General features: G+C 41.2%; 1 protein-coding gene across 6 annotated transcripts in view; it reads right to left on the bottom strand.

The window, feature by feature from the left end:
- Positions 1–1,323: 1,323 nt before the first annotated feature.
- arhgef37 (Rho guanine nucleotide exchange factor (GEF) 37) overlaps positions 1,324–18,252 on the bottom strand; it is a 17,421-nt gene continuing 492 nt past the window's right edge. The window contains exons 2-17 of one of the 6 annotated variants that reach the window (XM_077733283.1): positions 17,322–17,511; positions 17,049–17,095; positions 15,826–16,173; positions 14,105–14,234; positions 13,802–13,949; positions 13,536–13,735; positions 13,339–13,469; positions 13,135–13,239; positions 12,932–13,045; positions 12,689–12,858; positions 12,400–12,547; positions 12,203–12,331; positions 11,908–12,103; positions 11,180–11,361; positions 9,702–9,938; positions 1,324–2,396 (exon numbers count right to left, since the gene is read on the bottom strand). In XM_077733283.1, the coding sequence (XP_077589409.1) occupies positions 9,723–9,938; positions 11,180–11,361; positions 11,908–12,103; positions 12,203–12,331; positions 12,400–12,547; positions 12,689–12,858; positions 12,932–13,045; positions 13,135–13,239; positions 13,339–13,469; positions 13,536–13,735; positions 13,802–13,949; positions 14,105–14,234; positions 15,826–16,161 (2,205 nt within the window). In that variant the 5' untranslated portion in view covers positions 16,162–16,173; positions 17,049–17,095; positions 17,322–17,511 and the 3' untranslated portion in view covers positions 1,324–2,396; positions 9,702–9,722. Of the gene's footprint in view, positions 2,397–8,654; positions 9,939–11,179; positions 11,362–11,907; positions 12,104–12,202; positions 12,332–12,399; positions 12,548–12,688; positions 12,859–12,931; positions 13,046–13,134; positions 13,240–13,338; positions 13,470–13,535; positions 13,736–13,801; positions 13,950–14,104; positions 14,235–14,844; positions 15,003–15,825; positions 16,174–17,048; positions 17,273–17,321; positions 17,512–17,636; positions 17,749–18,252 lie in introns of those variants that run through there. The other 5 variants (XM_077733282.1, XM_077733281.1, XM_077733284.1 and 2 more) reach the window with 5 other exon arrangements.

Below are 18,252 nucleotides of genomic sequence, written 5' to 3'. Positions count from 1 at the left end.
TGCGTTTTCCCAGTTAAAAAAAAACATAAATAATTCATATTGTTAAACCCCCAGAGGTTCCCACTTCTATTAAAAAATAACTTTACTTGCACAATATAAATTCATATTATGGTTCAAAACAGTCTAAAAAGCTCTGATAAAAATGCACTCTGTCAGACTTTCATAGTGTTTTGGTGCGGGTTGACAGAGAGAGTCACGTGCATTTGCAAAAGGTTAACAATTTGCGACAGGTGGCACCAATTACGTTTTTTTTTCTTCTTATTAAGGGCTTCCCAGCATTACTGGCTATAGAATACTTACAGGGGACAGGGGATGGGGGTATTACCTGCATGCCCTGCCATTCTTACAACCCATCTCATCTTCCTCGGGTGTTGGTTGAAGGTACATGTGCATAAAACATGGTGACATTCCAAACATTTGCAATAAAAAGACACTTGTCGTCGCGCTCCAGAATATGTATTTGTATTTGCGGGGGTTCACGTTTCACGAGCCGACAAACACCCATACACATACACACAAAGGTCGAAAACAGAGCTGCAGTGTCCATTGACAGGTGAACAAAAACAGCCCCGCTAAAACAGTTATCATCCTGTTACCTGATTGTTGGGGACAGGATTTTATTACAAGCGATGAAGGGGATTTATTTTCATCAATTTGGTGTGTTAAAAATGTAAAAATCTGCTCTGTCTGTGGAATAGTGTGGTTTAGGAGGACATTTTATGTACAGTGCTATTAAACAAACTACTATAAAACAAATCGCAGTATATTGCTTTGCATTCTGTCGTCATTGCAGCAATGGTGTAAATTTCATGGAAAAACCCTGCTCAAATGGCTACTTGTGCTACTTGATTGTTTTAATTGCTGATGAGCTATGTTTTCAGTAGGCTTGTCAAAATGGAGTATCAATTGTGAAATGTATCTTGATAAGATATTGGATTCCAAAAATATCGAAAAAAAAGTTTACTGTTGTAGGGTCCATTTAATTTTGCAATACTCTTGATAGTAATGCAGGAAATACTTGTATTTATACAGTGGGCGACATTGATGGTGCTAGACCAATTTGAAACATGAATCTATTTTAGGGCAAAGTATAACATGGCAAGCAATAAAGTATCTCTGATAGTAAGTTAGTTGTAACGATATCAAATATGAAAGGCGATCCTTCCGATGTTTGTTTCTCAGATCCGTTCCGATACTAAGATTTACGATGGCGAGGACGTGGTGTTCCCTGAGCGCCCCCTCTCCAGAAATGCAGTCTATGCAGCTGCCACGCATAGCGGTTAGCAGAGTTGCGGTGGTAGTTGGACGGCTGACAGCAAAGAGACGATGCCAAGGCCAAATGTACAAATGTCAACGTTCCAAGACAGTTCTACGTTTATGGCTGCCAGACTTGAAAGGAAACGACGAGGGATCAACTTCAGAAACTTTGCAAAAATGACGTTGGCATTTATAGTACTCTCTATACATAACATTTACAAATGTATAGATGTGACTCCATTTCCCATCTTAGGAACATACGTACATATAAGTGGAATGTTTTGCACTGCTGAACATTCAAGCTGTTGTGGATAATCACTGTAATTTTCGGACTATAAAGGCACACCTCATAATTAGCCAGACCCAAGAAATTTTATTAGAAAACAGTATTTATTTATCACTCATGGTCGCCCGAGTTCATTCTAATTCTTCCAATGGATTAGATCTCTACAAGCAGTAATGAGCCAATAAGTAAAAAAATTAAAATAGATCTTCCTCTGGCCAAGATGCCCCCACCCACTATAATGACTTTATCACTATACTTGACGTCCAATCCATTTCGACGGGGAGGTTGGCAGCGAATGAACATTTGAGCGTCTCACGCCTTGTGGTGCCAAAGCCGTTGTGGGAGGAAGCAGATCAAGATTGTTAACGTAGCACAGGCACAGTGATTAATGACTGTATTTGATAGGCCGCAGCAAGAGATTGAGGACCATCCAATGACACGCTTGCCCGGTTGCCAGATTCACGTGGCCCGTTTGCGTTAAGGGCTCCCTTGCTCAGGGGGCTGACCTTCAACTTTAGCCTACTTGGCAGAGAGCTCGACTGGCTGCATCCTGCCGCACTGTTACAGGGGGGGGGGGGGGGGCTACACACCATTGTATGCTAAACAAGGCCCAGTCATGCTCCAGCCTAAAGCCCCCATTTGAAAGCCTAAGCTTAGGTAGAAACCTAAATGCCCACGGCACCTTGAGCACATCATTCCCCGGAGGAAATACAGGGATGAAAAGTCCATTTAGTCCGTCTTCAATGCGCAAATTGCAGGGGTAATCTTCAAGTAGGAGAAAATGTGAAGTCATGCGGTCCGCTTACTATCATCCTATTGGTGGATGAGATGTGAAGGTCAGGTCAAGGAGAACCTGAGGCATCCCGTGAGAAGAAAAGGGGGAAAAAATGAAAAAGACAGCAGAGTGGGTGCCCGCAGAGGACACAAAATGCTGATGCCATACAAAAGGTTGTCTTTGAACATGGGTGAAGCAATGTATAGCGTGCGGGCCACTTGAGGCCCATTATGCACTGTCATTAATCACAGCAGGGATATAAAATTGATTCACTTTCACACACATTTTTAAAAATAATTAGTTGGGGAAATTAAGGTAAGGAAGAATTGAAAGAATGTGGAAACAAGTGGAAGAGTAACATTATATTGCCACAGAAACGTCAAAAACCCTCATTTCTCGACAATGGGAAATGTGCAGGGTTAAATCAAGTGCTCAGAAGATCATATATCATCATATATATGATAAATTGCTATTTATCACCCTGGATCACCAAACAAATAATATTTACAGAAACAATTGGCATTAAAATATGAAATAAATGAGCAGTAATAACAAAAATAAAAAAAAACCTAAAAACCAATGACGACGTCACTTGATCTGAATTCTGTCTAAATGCGTCAACACGGCCGAGTTAAAAAGTGACCTAAAACGCCAAGCTGGCTGTGACCTTTGAACCCATTGACCTCATAATAACGCGGGCCTTCTCTCAAGTTTCTTATCATTGAAAATCAACAGCCTGCTCGTCTGCGGACATTCTTTTCTGGAGCAGCAGGGGGATGCTCAATGAGCAATTCCTCTGATTGGTTGCTTGGGAGGCGGCTCAAGTGAGGACAGGAGAGGAGAGAAGAGGAGAGGAGACGAGAGAAGCAGGATGAAGAAAAAGAGAGAGAGTGATGAGTCATGTGATCCGCCGGCACGTGGAAACGTTTTCCCTTCGCCTCAGCTTCCACTCGGATACAACAGACGCTCTCGACCAATCGCAGCGCGCCGTCTCTGTGTCACTGCGCTTGGTGGACGAACCCCCCACCCCGCCTGCTGCCCACCCCCAATGTCACACTCTTTCCAAGTTATTTTAACTCTCTGATGTCCGCAAGCAGCACTGACTGGACTGATTCCAAAAATGTGTTCCTACTCTGCAAAAACCTTTTTAAAAATAGAAAATACTGTCATTTTTTTATACTTTAAGCACACCTAACCATAACCTACTCATAATACCATGTATATACACAGATTTTAAAAATGTACTATTATATGGAGGGGAGTTTTACTTTGCATCTACATAATTATTCTTCTCAATATGGCAAATCTGTAATGTATTTCCCGGACTATAATGCGCGCCACGCAAAGAATGCACAATGATGAGAGTACCGAACATATGCAGGTTTACAAAAATAGCAATTCTATACATTAAATTACTTCAATTGAGGCACACAGCGACCCATATGTCACATTTGTTTTTTTAACTCAATGACACTTTGGTCTTATTTGATGAAGGAGCCAAAACATTTCCACCCACAGGCAGAAGAGATGATATACACAAATGCCTTCCAATCCAAATGAATTCATGAAATAAAAAATAAATCCAAAAAGATGATGATGCCAAGAGCAAAAATGTGCTGCTCTGAAACTACCCATCCTTTAATCCCACCCGCGTGTGTGCGTGTAAGGGGGAGAGGGTGTGCATTATTATGAGTCACCACCGAAAAATCACGACAGAAAACCTACTGCAGCAAACAATGAAACTTGCAAGCTTTGGCCACCGGTGGCAGAAGAGTATTCACGACGACACAAATAACTATATACTAAGTTTCTTATCAATGTGTTGACCACCCTTAATTCAAGGCCCACAATTATCACGATATGTAGAAAAATGATCGATACATGGGCCAATATTCAAATTCAAAGAAAATAACCTGTTTTAAACATAAAAATAAACAATGACATTGACTATATTGGGCATCTAATTCATTTAATCTTGGGCAACTAATGTATTCAACAGAGTGGCAACAGTTTTAACCAATAATATCGATTCGCAGATGGAATGTATCCCAATATATTGTCAACCTCCCTCCAATACATATATTATGCACATTTATAGAAGGAGAGAGAAAACAGAAAGCCTACAAAATGAATATAGAGGGAATATAAGGAGGCAGAGTTTAGCTCCCCGGGCACCTGCCTGCCCCTCGCTCCAGTGACTGAGAAATCCAACATAATTATTACCTCTAAGCACGCGCACACATATACACACACACACACATGAACGAACACACACATGCATGGGGGCCCTATAGAAGAGATCCTGAAATAACCCCTGCAAACTCATCCAAAATGCTGCATGATGATGACAGCTCATCCGGCTCTCGCTTACTGCACCAAACAAAAAATAAAAATGCTAACACACATAGCTTCACATTAACACATGCTGACAAAAAGATGGACCTGAAATGCTGATGGCAAAGTAAAATATAATGGTTTTAAAATGGCTTAAGGAGAAGGGACAGGGTTTGGGGGGGGGGGGGGGGTTATTTTAATGGATTCTATTGACTGTTTGTAATGCTCAACTTTTTAATACTAAGTTTTCTTTTGCTTGCAATAATTCACCGTTAGACATCCCACTTCAAATGCATTGGAAGTCTGAAAGCATACTATATTTACATAATAAAATGTGTCCAAAATCCTATTTTATTTAGAATTATTTAAATGTGTTTTTACTCCAAGCTATTTTTATCATTTGCATTTTTTCAAATTCCTTTTTTTTTTACTTAATATTTTTTCCCATGTGGATTTTTCAATAAACCAATTAATTTCTATAATATCATTTAAATATTGTAAAAAAAAATGGGTTACACTCCCTACAATTAGTATGTTGAATGAGGTCAGCCAAATATTGTCACATGGATCACCGTTGGCCCCTGGCCACAGGTTTGAGACCTCTGTCCTACACTGATGTGATAAAAAGATTTAAATAAAAACATCATCAAAGGGTGACAAATCCGATTCCTCTTCTTTACTTACATGTGTGGGAGGTGTTTATGCATGTATTAGCTTCCCATTAGCCCTGCTATCGATCAGAGTTTGACATTACGTGTGTGTTCGTGCATACGCGTGTGTAATTGCGTCGCTTCCAAGGCCACCTGAAGGCCGCGCTGGATCGATGATGTCACAGGAGCAGGCGCTTGCTCAACGGGGCGGATGGAGGAGAAGAGCTTCCTGTAGCTTAGCATAATTAATAGTCAGCAAATACCCTCGAGATGCAACTGAAAACCAGGAAAGGTCGTTTGTTTTTCATCCTGTGCATTACCCCAGTGTTTCCCCAACAATTATTGACCCAAGGCTACTGGGGGGGGGGGGGGGGGGGGGGACTCAGCACAACTAGAAACTAATGAAATAATTCTGTCTTTTGTAGAGAATAAAATTAATTGTTGTATAGACAATGAGAATCAGGCCTTAGAGTTAACATTTTAGAAACTAGGGCACTCTTGTTTTTCTTTATACAGCCCCAATTATTTACCTAACTTAGTGAAGTCATCATTTTTTTTATATGGTGATTAATTCATAGTGCCTTTAAAATATCGTCGCGGTCACGTTTCTAGTAATTTTCCAAATACACACACGGACGAGAACCTGCAAGTTTATTGTGACAGTTGGCTAGGAGGAATTCAAAACAAGAACGCCTCCAGTCTTCCCCAAAACACACACACACACACACACATCATGACATACATGTAACGGTCACACTGTTGTGTGAGGGTCTGGCAGAGGACTCCCAGAATGTGAGGGCCCCCACCTCACATGTTTTCATAACGTGGAGTAAAGGTTAAGTCTTGCCGTGTTTGTTTAACATGAACACACATACACACACTATGTCGCTGGAGTGGAAAAACAACAAAGGGGTCACAAGCTCCCGGCGACCCCGGGCAGGTGGAGGCGACAGGGCCGATCGGTTGGAGGGAGCCCCCCGCGTGAGGCCCTTACTAGGAAAATGTTTGGTAAAGTCAGGACACTTGACTTTCTTTTGGCCAATAGAAATCCTTTCAATTCACTTTGTATTATGAGGATGAGGATCACATTATGTGATTGCAAATTGGACCAGGTCATGATGTAGGCCCTATTTTTAAATTGTATTGGGGGTCCAACCCAAAATCCCAAATAGATTAAACAATTATAAACCCATTCAACCAACTACCAGGCAACAAAGCAATATTTGCCCCGATTATAACCCACCAATAATCACAACATGCAAAGGGTCAGAATCAGATGCATCCAATTAATAATCTATACATTGTTTTTTTAAAGGGGGAGTTAAGTAAGGACTGTTTTTTTGCTTGCACTGTGTGAAATTGATTTATTGGTCATTTCAGGTCTAATTCATTTGTGATCAAAGTTGATTTATACAAGACAGGCAATTTGCATGCTACTTTTTGAACTTGACTTCATCACCATGATAATAATAAACAACAAAACAACCTGGATGACAACAGGTGCAAGGGAACCAAATTGACTCAGAGACGTGGCAACTAAAACGCGTTGTATATCTGTCACTCTCTCACGGACAAACCCCGGCTGACGGGAAAGTGTCCAATTTATTATTGAGCGGGGCACCCGTCATTCCATGAGGCGGAAGGTCAGTGCCATCAATAACGCACGCTCTAACTTTGGCCCCACCCCACAACAGAAACGCCGTGTTAAGAGAAAAATCCTATAGATTACATTACGATACACAACATTTTTTTGTTTTTACATTGGCCAAAGATTAAGCATTAAGATTAGATTTTTCTTGTTGACGCATTCATTGCCAGTTCAAATGGAATGGTCGTTGATTTGGGATAAATTGGTGGCTGTTAGCATCTTGACCAGAGAAGAAGGAAAAAAACGCTTCTTTTTTGTCTATCATTGATGTTGCTCGACGTAGAATCCATTTCAAGTGCGAGAGTTGGCAGCAAATCAACATTCAATCATTTGCTGCCACCTTCCCAGTTCAAATGGATTGGATTTCTACAAGCAATAAAGCCATTTAACCAATTTGTATTAACATTTAAGGGCCACATGATTGGACATCGTCGTCAATCATTATATCTGGCGATTCATAATACTTTAACATACAGAATTGCAATGGCCTGGAAGAAAGGTGACACAAGTGCACGCGCACACACAATTGTGTGCGTGTGTGTACCTTGTGAGGTCCACATAGACAAAAACAGCAAAACACACAATGTCCAGATGTTTGGTAACAGATGTGCACTGACAAGGCTGCAGAGCACAGTGGATTAATACACTTAGTGATACAAATGTCAAACTGCATCAAGTCTGCCATCTGTGTACTTGCAGCATCAGCCATTTCCCAAAGGGTAGCTATATGACACTTCCATTGTGAGGGCGAGGTTAGGGCTGCCATTGGCAGTGACAGACGTCCAATACATTTTTACTGGAAACTGAGAATACCTTTTAAAAAGTTATAATTGTTAACTATTCTTCTATACAGTTGACATGTGAAGCTTGAGCAGTCAAAGCAAAAAAAATGCCACAAGCTGGGTCGCTTACATTACAAAGCATCAGTAGGCATGTCGGTTTAGATACACATAAACACGCATACACTTTTAAGATGTGGTTGGGCCCGCTGCATCACGACTAATCCTCTAGCATGTTTGTCCTCTATGCACTGATATTTGACAAACAACAAATACAAGCCTAAACAAGTATGTTACATTCTCAGCAACTGATTTTTACCCCTTCCTCTTAACCCCTCAACACACACACTATTGCATGCAATGATACAGATGGCTGGAAGTCACCCAGAGGCTGCCATTAGCACCAATTGGTGAACTTTTCTCATTCTGCACGCAAACCAAAAAACGCACACAAGCACACCGACATGTTCACCATGCAAATGATGCAGTAAGCGATCATTAGGGGAATGACTTAAAGACAACACAAATCAATCACTGATGGAAATAAGTTCAACATAAGGTCTGTGCACTTCTCCTGGGCGCCACATGAGGGCATGTATGAGGGAGTAGTTCTATTTTTAGCCTACTTTGGACTGGAGGACGAGATATTTATAGCCTAAGATCTGTTCGCTGTTTCACAGGCAAATATGCTCCAGGAAGACAGATGCAAACATGCTACGTCTGCAGTCGAGCAGCATATATTTTTCGTCAAATTACTGATGGAGCAAGACACGCACCACACAGGCATGCACGGATGTGAGTTAATTGGGAGTACGGACATGGTGGAACTCCAAGCATCCTTGATTACTGACTGGTAAATGAAGAATACTGCATTCATGCATTCATTCATTGGTTACAGGGAATTAAACTTGGGACAAAATGAGTGTAGGATGTGTTGGTAGTTTATTTCTATTCACGTATACCTCACCATTAGTACAATTCTCCATTCAATAAAACAGACACTCATCGTGTCCAATAAGTTAATCATCACACTTAACAATAAGGTGAAAATGTATACTATACATAGTTTGAGCACATCTGTACTTTTGCATTGATAGTGACAACACACAAACACACTGTACAATGCAACTAATGTTAAGATTATGTGGTTAACATTACCAGAATGTATTAGGTTGACAGTTATTTATTTATTCGAGTTCTGAATGTATATAATTTGTAAGACTAGAAATACAGTTGTTTTTTTCTTTATCTTAATGATGTAATGATAACTTTGTGGACTATTTTCATGTTTATTAGGATTGTGCAAGCTGGTGATTATCACGTAGAACTGTCTTCCTGCATTTTTACTACTTCACTTCTTAACACTAATGTTGACACTTATTTAGTCCTGTAGTGCAATGACTTATAAAAAACATAATGCAAAGAAACATTAAAAAAAACGATTGTTTCCTTCATTTCATTGCTCTCGTTTCTTCACAGTAAGAGTAAAGCTGTGTCCATGGCAACAAGCATCACTAGGCCTTTCAATGTCCATGCAGGGATGCTAGCATAACTATTAAAAGGGGTAACAAAAAAACCTGAAACCGAGGCTCCTTTTTCCAGTTATTAAAGTTCACCTGAAGGTCTCAGGTTCAACGACCTCATACCCTTTAAAGGTTTGTGACATTTTGAAAAAAGAATAAGCTATTTCAGAACAGTTACAAAAGAGAAGTAAAAATAGTCCAAAACAAAGTGGAAGGCAGTCAAAAGCCAATAAAAAACAGTCAAGAGCAATTCAAAATCAAGTTTAAAAGAGACTACTTTGTGACTTACTTTTTGCACGGATTTCGAAGAGGTTTTTAATTGACTTTGTCCATCTTGGCTTTAATTTTTGCATATATTCAATTTTTTTTAGCCGTTTCTATTTTCCCTACTTGGTTCTCTGATACTTTGGTACTAGTTGTTCAGGCTAAAAAGAGCAAGCAATATTTACCTGTGGATGCATACCATTGCACTAGCAGGATGGGCGTTTTGTAGTGACTGCGTTTGCGGCGGGCGCCACGGCGAGGTAGTTGGAGGGCACGTAGCCCCTCTGCCGGTCATGTCCCTCTACCAAGCTCCACTCCGGGTTTCCCCGCTTGTCATGAGGCTCCAGGACGCGCACCGGCTGGCCCGCCACTACCGAGACTTCATGGTTACCTCGCGCCGTAAAACTGTACGCTGCATACACCTGGAGACAAATAAAGACAAAAGTGTTAGACAGATGCTGATTGAGTCTTCTTACATGTCATCTTAACAGAGCTACCAAAGACTATGAATATTTTCTAGTGAACTACGCCAGTCTTTACCAAACTACTAAATACACATTTTGTATCCAAAAAGTACAAAAAGTTACTGGTTTCTGAGTTATTACGTTTTGATTTATTTTTTATCTACATTCTTGACATTTCAAAATAAAATGCCAGTTATTTTCTTTCAGCGTTTTTACGTTTCATACACACACACACACACACTAAGCTATTGAGCAGGATGCCATTGACACTGTGCCCTTGATAAATGTAGTAGCCAGCTCATTGTCACGACAATGTCAGTGGCTCACATAAATCAATATCGTAGTACATTTTATCCAAATAGGTTATTAATATAATCAAAATATGGTTTTAAAAAGATGTGGGTGGCTAATTAAGACCAAAACATAACACAATTGAGGCTAAAATACGGCCGCATTGCCTAAATCGAACTCTCCGTCATCGTGGTTTTCATCATCACAGTCCCTTGGCCTTGGATTGTGCATTGTCTTTTAAATGAGGATGCTCAGGGACACCTGAGGAGGTCACATGACCTATCATTCAATTTGACAGGAGGTCAGAAAGTGTGCTTCGTATGCACGTGCGGACAAGTGTAATGAAATTGCGCCATACCTTGCTCTCACTCTGGAGTTTGCGCAGTCACATAAACTATCAGGCACGATTACAGGCCTTGACACCGCTGTCACACGCTGACATGAATTAATAGTAAAAAATCAATAACACACACACACACACAGGGGGGAGCACATGCAGGATGCATGCATGGGCGTGACAGACCGGCGCCTCTCCTGCAGCGTACACAGTCAGATGACAATCAATCAATACCATGCAGCCACAAAATTTAATTTAGTAAATAAATACTGGGTGAGGAACATTAATTTCAGGCTTTACGCCATGTCAATGCAATTATGTAATGCTATTATGATAATGTGAAGACTAAAAGGAAATGCTATCGCCAAGTTGATTCTGTATTTATGCAAATAGCTGAGGGGTTTTATTGACTCAACTGCAGTGAGCCAAGGAATAGGCTGTCATTTACAGGATAGAAAAACTAAGTAAACAAAATTGTGGGAAGAATTTGAAGCAATGGGCCAAAGACTATGTCTATTTGAGATGTGTCTAGTTATTCAAGAATATTGTGAATGTGTTTTTTGAGCGTCACCTGGAAGCACGGCTGGCTGAACGTTGCCGCCATTGCCATGGCACGTGGGCTATCGGTCGTGTCAGAGTGTCTCCTGACAATTCCAGCGCCCCTTGGAAGTCTCAGGTGAGGCGAGGGTGGTGGCTTCTCCTCCGCCTGGTGGTAGCGGGATAGCTTATTGGCTGGCGCGTAGCCCCGTCTTCCTAAGGTTCACAAACATAAAATATTAGATACACATTATAGTATTAAGAGTAGTTTGGGTCACTTTCCTGTTAATTTTCAGGTAGACCATTTGGAGGCACCCAGAGGTTACAACCTCTACTCAAGATTATGACATATACCTCAATAAAATACTATTAAGAATAGTCTTTACTTGGTTCTTGGACTGATTTCTGGTGAGGCTTAAATACATATATTGATAGTTTTGGATTACCCACGAGAGGGCGCCAATATGGTGCATTGCTGTGCTACCCTCAATGACTACATTTCAGTTTAAGCATTCTCATTATAACTGTGGTAAATAACACTCAATAGAACACTATCGCAATCATCAATGAAAAGATGCTTGTCAAAACATTTAAATGACTGCACCAATTTAATTTTGCATATAGAAAGTCAATTTGGCACTGCATTCTGGCTGTTGTTTTGACCATTTTCTAGTCATTTCATCGAAAACAATGCATCACTGAGCTCCCACTTTTTATTGTAATTACCAGAATGCGCTCATGCATTTTAGTCCAGTTACTCACCTCCAGCATCCACCAGCCACCTGCGTCTGTCTCCGCGGGTGTCTGCGTAGCCGAGGACGGCCACCAGTTCTCCCTTGGCGAGGGTGAGGTTCAATTCTCGCCCGCCCACCACCGCGCCTGTCACTTGATAGATTTTGTCTGAGCCGTGCTTGACCATCAGCTCCTGGAGTCCCTGCTGCGCGGACGCATTCAGGGGCTGAAATGGGGAAAAGACATAAAAATGTGTTGCCTGGTGATGATTTCCAACATATAGTTGCAGACAGTCTAAACAAATGAAAGATGTCAAATTAGCAACCCGAGAGTCCGGCGCCAGGAGCGTCTCTTCCGTACTTTGAGCTAAGGCGTCCAAAGCCCTCGCCCCTTCAAGCACGGCTTTCTCGGCCCACTCCCAGAATGCCCCGGCATCCAAAGAGCTGTGTGGGAGCTGCGAGGAGACAAAAGTACTGAGAACAAATCGAAAAAAGGTTCCGTTAGCGATTACGAGGCAAATACCTGTTGGGTAAAGCTCTGGAAGAGCTGTTCCAAGTCCGAGGCCAGGTCTTTGTGCAGGCAGCTGAACGTTCCCAGCATGCTCCAGATCATCTGTAGTGCCAAACCGTTAAATTTGGGAAGCTCGTTAAGCAGCAACGTGTTCATCGTCCTGGAGGGCCAAGAATAGTCTCACTCAGTAACGTTCAATTAGATAAACAAACCAAGAAAGACTCGAGAATCCATGTCTGGAATGACACAAAAATGGGATCTTATCCAAATCAGATGGGAACAGGCTCTTGTAAAACCTAACCTGTACGTGTTGGCGATGGATTGCTCCTCATAGCTCAGTGAAGTCTTGCCCTCGATCACTTCATAGTCAAGCAACTTATGAAGTCTTTTTCGGATCAGGTTCCTCGGGCCCACCAAGAGGTCGCGGAGTGCGCACAAAGGCTTGTGGATCAAGTCCTTCATTCTTTCCTCCTGCAAAGTACAAGAACTCTTATTTCCCCCACATTCGGAAAGAGATTTTATTGAACGCTTGACAATAACTCACAAATACAGGTAGGATCCACAGTCGGAGTCCACTAGTGATTTCCTTATAGCAAATGGGGGCCTTCTCGCCATCCATGTCCAGGTCAAATTCCTCTGTTCTGCAGTTCAGGAATCTCTAGGAACCAAAATTTTAAAAAAAAGATAGTCATGATTGCTGAAGTGCTTGTACATTGGCGGGCTTCAACATTTTCAGTGTGTACTCACCTGTAGGTGGTGGAGATATTGCTCCACATTGTCCAGCAACTGCAAGATGGCATGCTCTAAAATGGAAAAAAATCCTTCTAGCCCATCAAACTCTTCATCCACCAGCTGCAACATAGCATGGGTTTAAAATGATAATAATATATATACAAGGAATACTCGTCGTATTACAGTCACTTGGGCAGTGAGAGTTTTAGTATGTGCTACCTTGGGAACCATGCCGGTTTCATGTTTGATGAACTGTCCCAACCTGGCTGTTTTCTTAGCGATGCTGTGTGAATTCAAGCGGTTGATCTTATCTATGATGCTCAATGTCTCACTCTTCTTGTACTTGTCAGCTGCGGGAAAAAGCTCATGCGAATAATCACGTCACCTAATCCAGATGACTTGAAAACGCTTCTTACCGACTTCCCGGAAGCGCTTGTATTCGTTGATGCGGCAGTTGATGGCAATGGCGGCGTGCCCCGTCTGCTCCAGCAGCGAGTACGCCGGGTGCCGTGTATCTGTGTGCTTTAGGATGGTCTGGAGGAGTAAAGGGTAGCGGGCGATGCGTTGCACGGGCATTACCAGGAAGAAACTTAGTGAGCTGGCATTTACTTCAGGCCTGCAAAATGACAAATGTCAGGGCAGAAAATCAAAAGCTTTTGCCTGTTATGATTTAAAAACCTACGCAGACGTCTTGATAACTTCAACAATCTGGTTCCACAGCGCCTCCTTCTCTTTGTAGGAGTTCTCCACTTCAATAACGCGGTTGTAGTTGGCCAAGTATTCTTTGTAGGCCGCCTCAATTTCGGACGACAGGCTGAGGAAGGAGTCGCCTGGAAGGAAATCAAAAGTGTCAAAATTAGTGATGATGGGAATTGTCACTTTTGGGGGAGATCCTCCATGCTCGCAACAGCAACATGTTTCCTGGCAGGAAGTATGACGTGAAAAGGACGGGCAAAAAAATTGAAGTTGGAGAGCTCCCACTTACACAATGCCTCCAACGTGATTAACTCTCCAGACTCCTTATGCTTCTGATCTAGCAAGCTGAGGAACCGACTGGACACGTCAATCAAGCCCCCCAAGTAAAGGAACATGCTGTCCAAGTTGACCAATGGAGGCTGTGGAAGAAAAAAAAACACAAAACAGATATAGACATGCAATCTATGAGATAATGTACTGTCATTTCCTGGGTTCAAAAGAGACCAAGGGTGGGCAAATCCGTCCTCAACAGCCGCTGTGAGTGCAAGTTTTTTTCACAACCTATCCAGAACAGACAGTTTACCCATCGGGGGTTGGGCTGGAACAAGAAGCACCTGACTGCAATTCACTGATTTCACTTGTAGGACACCAGATTGCTGAAAACGTGTCCTTTGGGTTGGTGGAAAAGTCTGCCTACCCCTGCATTAGACCAAAATTATAAAGCTATATATTAAATGTCTCTCAGTTTTTTTAATTATTTGTAATGTAAAAAAAAATAATTTGAGCTTACTGATTTTTCTAAATGCTACTTTTTTTTCCAATAACATTGAAGTCATTAGGAAATGACAAAAAACTGAATATCTGTTATCTGGCAAGTCTGATGGCAGAACCAGTGAACAATCTGCACTGTGCTCAGAAAACAAGACAGCAAGTTGACCATCGAACAACAATGCACAAATGCATCATTGTTTGAATGAGGCCATTCTTTGCCATTTAACAATGTTCATGACATTTCCCTCATTCTCTCACCATTCCTATTAATGATTTCACAAGAATAAGCTTATGCATCTTCACTTTTATTGCCTGTAACCCTCACATTACACATGCTATAAATCCTGCATGTTATTTCTGTTTGAGCAGCACTACACTTTCTCATTTTAATTTTCTCCTTCTCCATCTCTATCACACCTTATCGCCTTCACAAAACCAGATTCCATTACACTTCACAGGCCACCTTTCATCACCTCCCCCGTGATTAACGATCAGGCAGTTGATTGAAATCAGCCAGACTGCTGATGTGTTTACCATAAATCAGCGGCCCTAATAACATCCACTCTTCTGGATAAGAATGACTTTTCCTACCCATTTACTACTAATTTTTTTTCAACAATATAGAGATATTTTATATGTTTTCTGACAGATAGTCTATTTTGACTGGGGGTGGCAGCAGCTTAATTGGTTCAACATAAATATTATACACTGGTATAAGGACATTGCAAAAGGAATATGCACTACTTTGTATATGTTATATTTATATTTAACAAATGTATCAAAACTTTACACTTTACAAAACAAAAGCAAAAGAAAGCAAAAAAGTCAAGAAAATAGAACAAAACGGCTCAATTTATCACATTAGACAACCAACTTTAATTTCAGTTTTAGCATTCGTATTAATAGTACTTTTAGTTTATGTCAAATAAAATATTTGTTTTCTATTTTATTTTGTGCTGCATAGTGATTAGCAAAAAAAAAAAGGTCTTCCGTTTTTTTTTTCTTGCCTCCTTGAAACCGCTCCTGTACTAATAACTAACATTTATATGGCTATAGAATTGAGATGTCTTTATTCAAATAAGAGGAATAAAAATGGATGTCTTTTCCTCCCCTATTGGATCAGGATTCGATATTGTCAGATTCAGATTGACATACAAAACTATGAGATTATGGACATTTCTAATTGCTATGTGGTTATATATTTCTATTAAGTGCTCTATATGTAATGACATGTCATACCTGTAGTTTCTGCAGATTACTTCTAATGGTGATGGTAGTGATGTGCAACATCTTCAGGTAGTTCCTTTCAGACTGCACCAACTCTTCGACAGCCATCAATTGCCTCTGTGCCATTCTCTCCTTTGCGGCCTCCTCCGCCATCTTTTTCACTTCCCCCACAGAGGAAATCACATCTTCTCTATACGGCTCTTCTTCCGCATCAAAAAATGGATCGTCCTCCAAATCTCCATCCACGGAATTCAAGGAATGGTGATCCACAACGGCCGGAGTAGAAAGAGAGTGTTTCAGGATAGTTCGAGGGAAGGGCACAGGCGGATGGAACCCGGGCACCTCCATGGTGGGGGATCACTGTCAATGTATAGAAAATAAATTCAGAAATAATTTGACATGTATTATTCTACTACGTCCATTGAGCTCAGTTGAATGAATGACCAAAAACTCCTTTTGTGTACTTTGATATTACTTTGTGGAACACACAGATAGGCACGGCTGGGGGGCGACAGGTGATGAGTTTTGTTGTTATAGTTGAGGACGCAATGGGGGGCAGAGTGAGGTTTTGCAATGGAGTTTGGGAGGCGGAGCTCAGCGAGATGCTGACAATGCATCTGTGAATGCACCCCTGGGACAATTTGAAGCACGATGGCAAATTGCAAAACAATGACTCCAATGTGGGATGAAACAATTAGAACGCGGAGAAATTCCATTAATTTAAATGATCCATTAACTCCATAAAGTGATGTGCACGTTTCTAATTGTTTGTAATGTGACTGACTTGGTATTTGCATCAATGGCACTCAAACATAAACATTCAAAATAAGTCCTCCCATCTTAAATGAATTGGACATCTATTGTTTTCAATGTTAATGAGTTAAGACACTCAATTGTTTACAAGAGTGTTGCAATAATAGAGATGCTTTATTTATTTGCAGAAATGTTGCAATTCTCCGGTATATTTCATTTTCATTTGGAAAAATCAACTTTTTGTCTTTTATATCATTGCATAGAATATCATACACCCCTGTTTATGATTTTGAAACTTTTCACCAATCGGTTAAATGAGAAGGAGTCCCAAAACTTTTGACCAAGCCTGCAAATGGATTTCTTTACATGGCTATATACTATTGTGAGCTCCGTACCACAAATTCTATCTTTTGGTGGGGCCTCAAAAGTACCCAAACCAATTTTTTTCCACGTTCAATTTGCAAAACAACAGCAAGACAAACCTGTGATGAAGACCTCAACGTTTCAGTGATGATCCTCGATGTTCCTGCTGCATGGAAAAAACAAAAACACAGACAGGCTGCTAAGTTTCTCCACTGACTAACACACACTGCATGCGACACGAGTGTGTGAGTGTCGATTCACTATAGAGTGTGTGTCGGGGGGATGGGAGCAGTAGAGGAAAACAGAACGCGGGGGTGCGCACTCATACACACACGGACAATAAGCTGATTGACTGCAGCAGCCGGTGGTAGAGAAGAGGAAGTGACACTTACCTTGAATCAAACTTTACTGGCTGACAGTTCCACACAGCCCAGGCGAGGACCAATCAGAACAACTTCCGCTCCTCCACACTGGATGGGCTTAAAGGTCCAGCAGTGTCCGAGCAATTGAAAGGGTCCCCTGGCGGCAAACAAAAGAAGGGTGGGATGGTCCATCTTTTCCCAAATGGCTGGTCATGTTGTGCTGCCAGGAGAATATTCAGAAGGTTCATCACAAATGCAAAAAAATGGTCAATAGAAATTATATATCCAGCAAAATATGCCAAAGCAAGATGGCAAATTAGAGTAAAGTAGAAACAAGTGGATTACTGTAATGTTTTTTGACAACAGGTCGACATGTTGCTAGCAAAATTTCCACGTGCTTTGGCAGAGAATGGACGTTAATTCACTGCCATCCTCCCACTCCAAATGGATCGGCCATCTACGAGAAATAAACTAATGATGAACTTCTGTCTATTAGTTGTATCGTAGAATATTGTTGATTGATTTACGGACAATTGTTCCATTTCCAAATCGTGAGATAAGTGTGATGTCTTCAGCCTTATATCGCGAAGTGTATCGTAACCATTGGTAACCAAAGGTTCACATCCCTAGTTTGAGGCCGATGTAATTGATAGTCTGGAGTGAAGAAAAATAATAGTATTTTTTCAAAAAATGCAACAGATGCACAAGTACTGCATCACACTCGAGCGATACGAACTAAACAATGGACACGGAAGGAATCCATTAGCCTTCTGAGCTCGGAATGCTGCAGGACAACATTTCCCAAGATGACAACTTGGCCATGCTGTTGTTAGTTTGACTACAGCCACGCCTCCTTCAAGATAAAAATATCAAGACAACTCACAGGATATTATGCATCATTTATATTTTTGGGAACTGTCTAAAGTGTCTGGATGAAGATTTTCCACACTATTTCTTGGAG

This window comes from Stigmatopora nigra, chromosome 14, assembly GCF_051989575.1.
Source record: "Stigmatopora nigra isolate UIUO_SnigA chromosome 14, RoL_Snig_1.1, whole genome shotgun sequence".
Classification (NCBI taxonomy): domain Eukaryota; kingdom Metazoa; phylum Chordata; class Actinopteri; order Syngnathiformes; family Syngnathidae; genus Stigmatopora; species Stigmatopora nigra.
The sequence above is the reverse complement of the archived record's forward strand: the minus strand, read 5'-3'. Positions and strand labels throughout refer to the sequence as shown.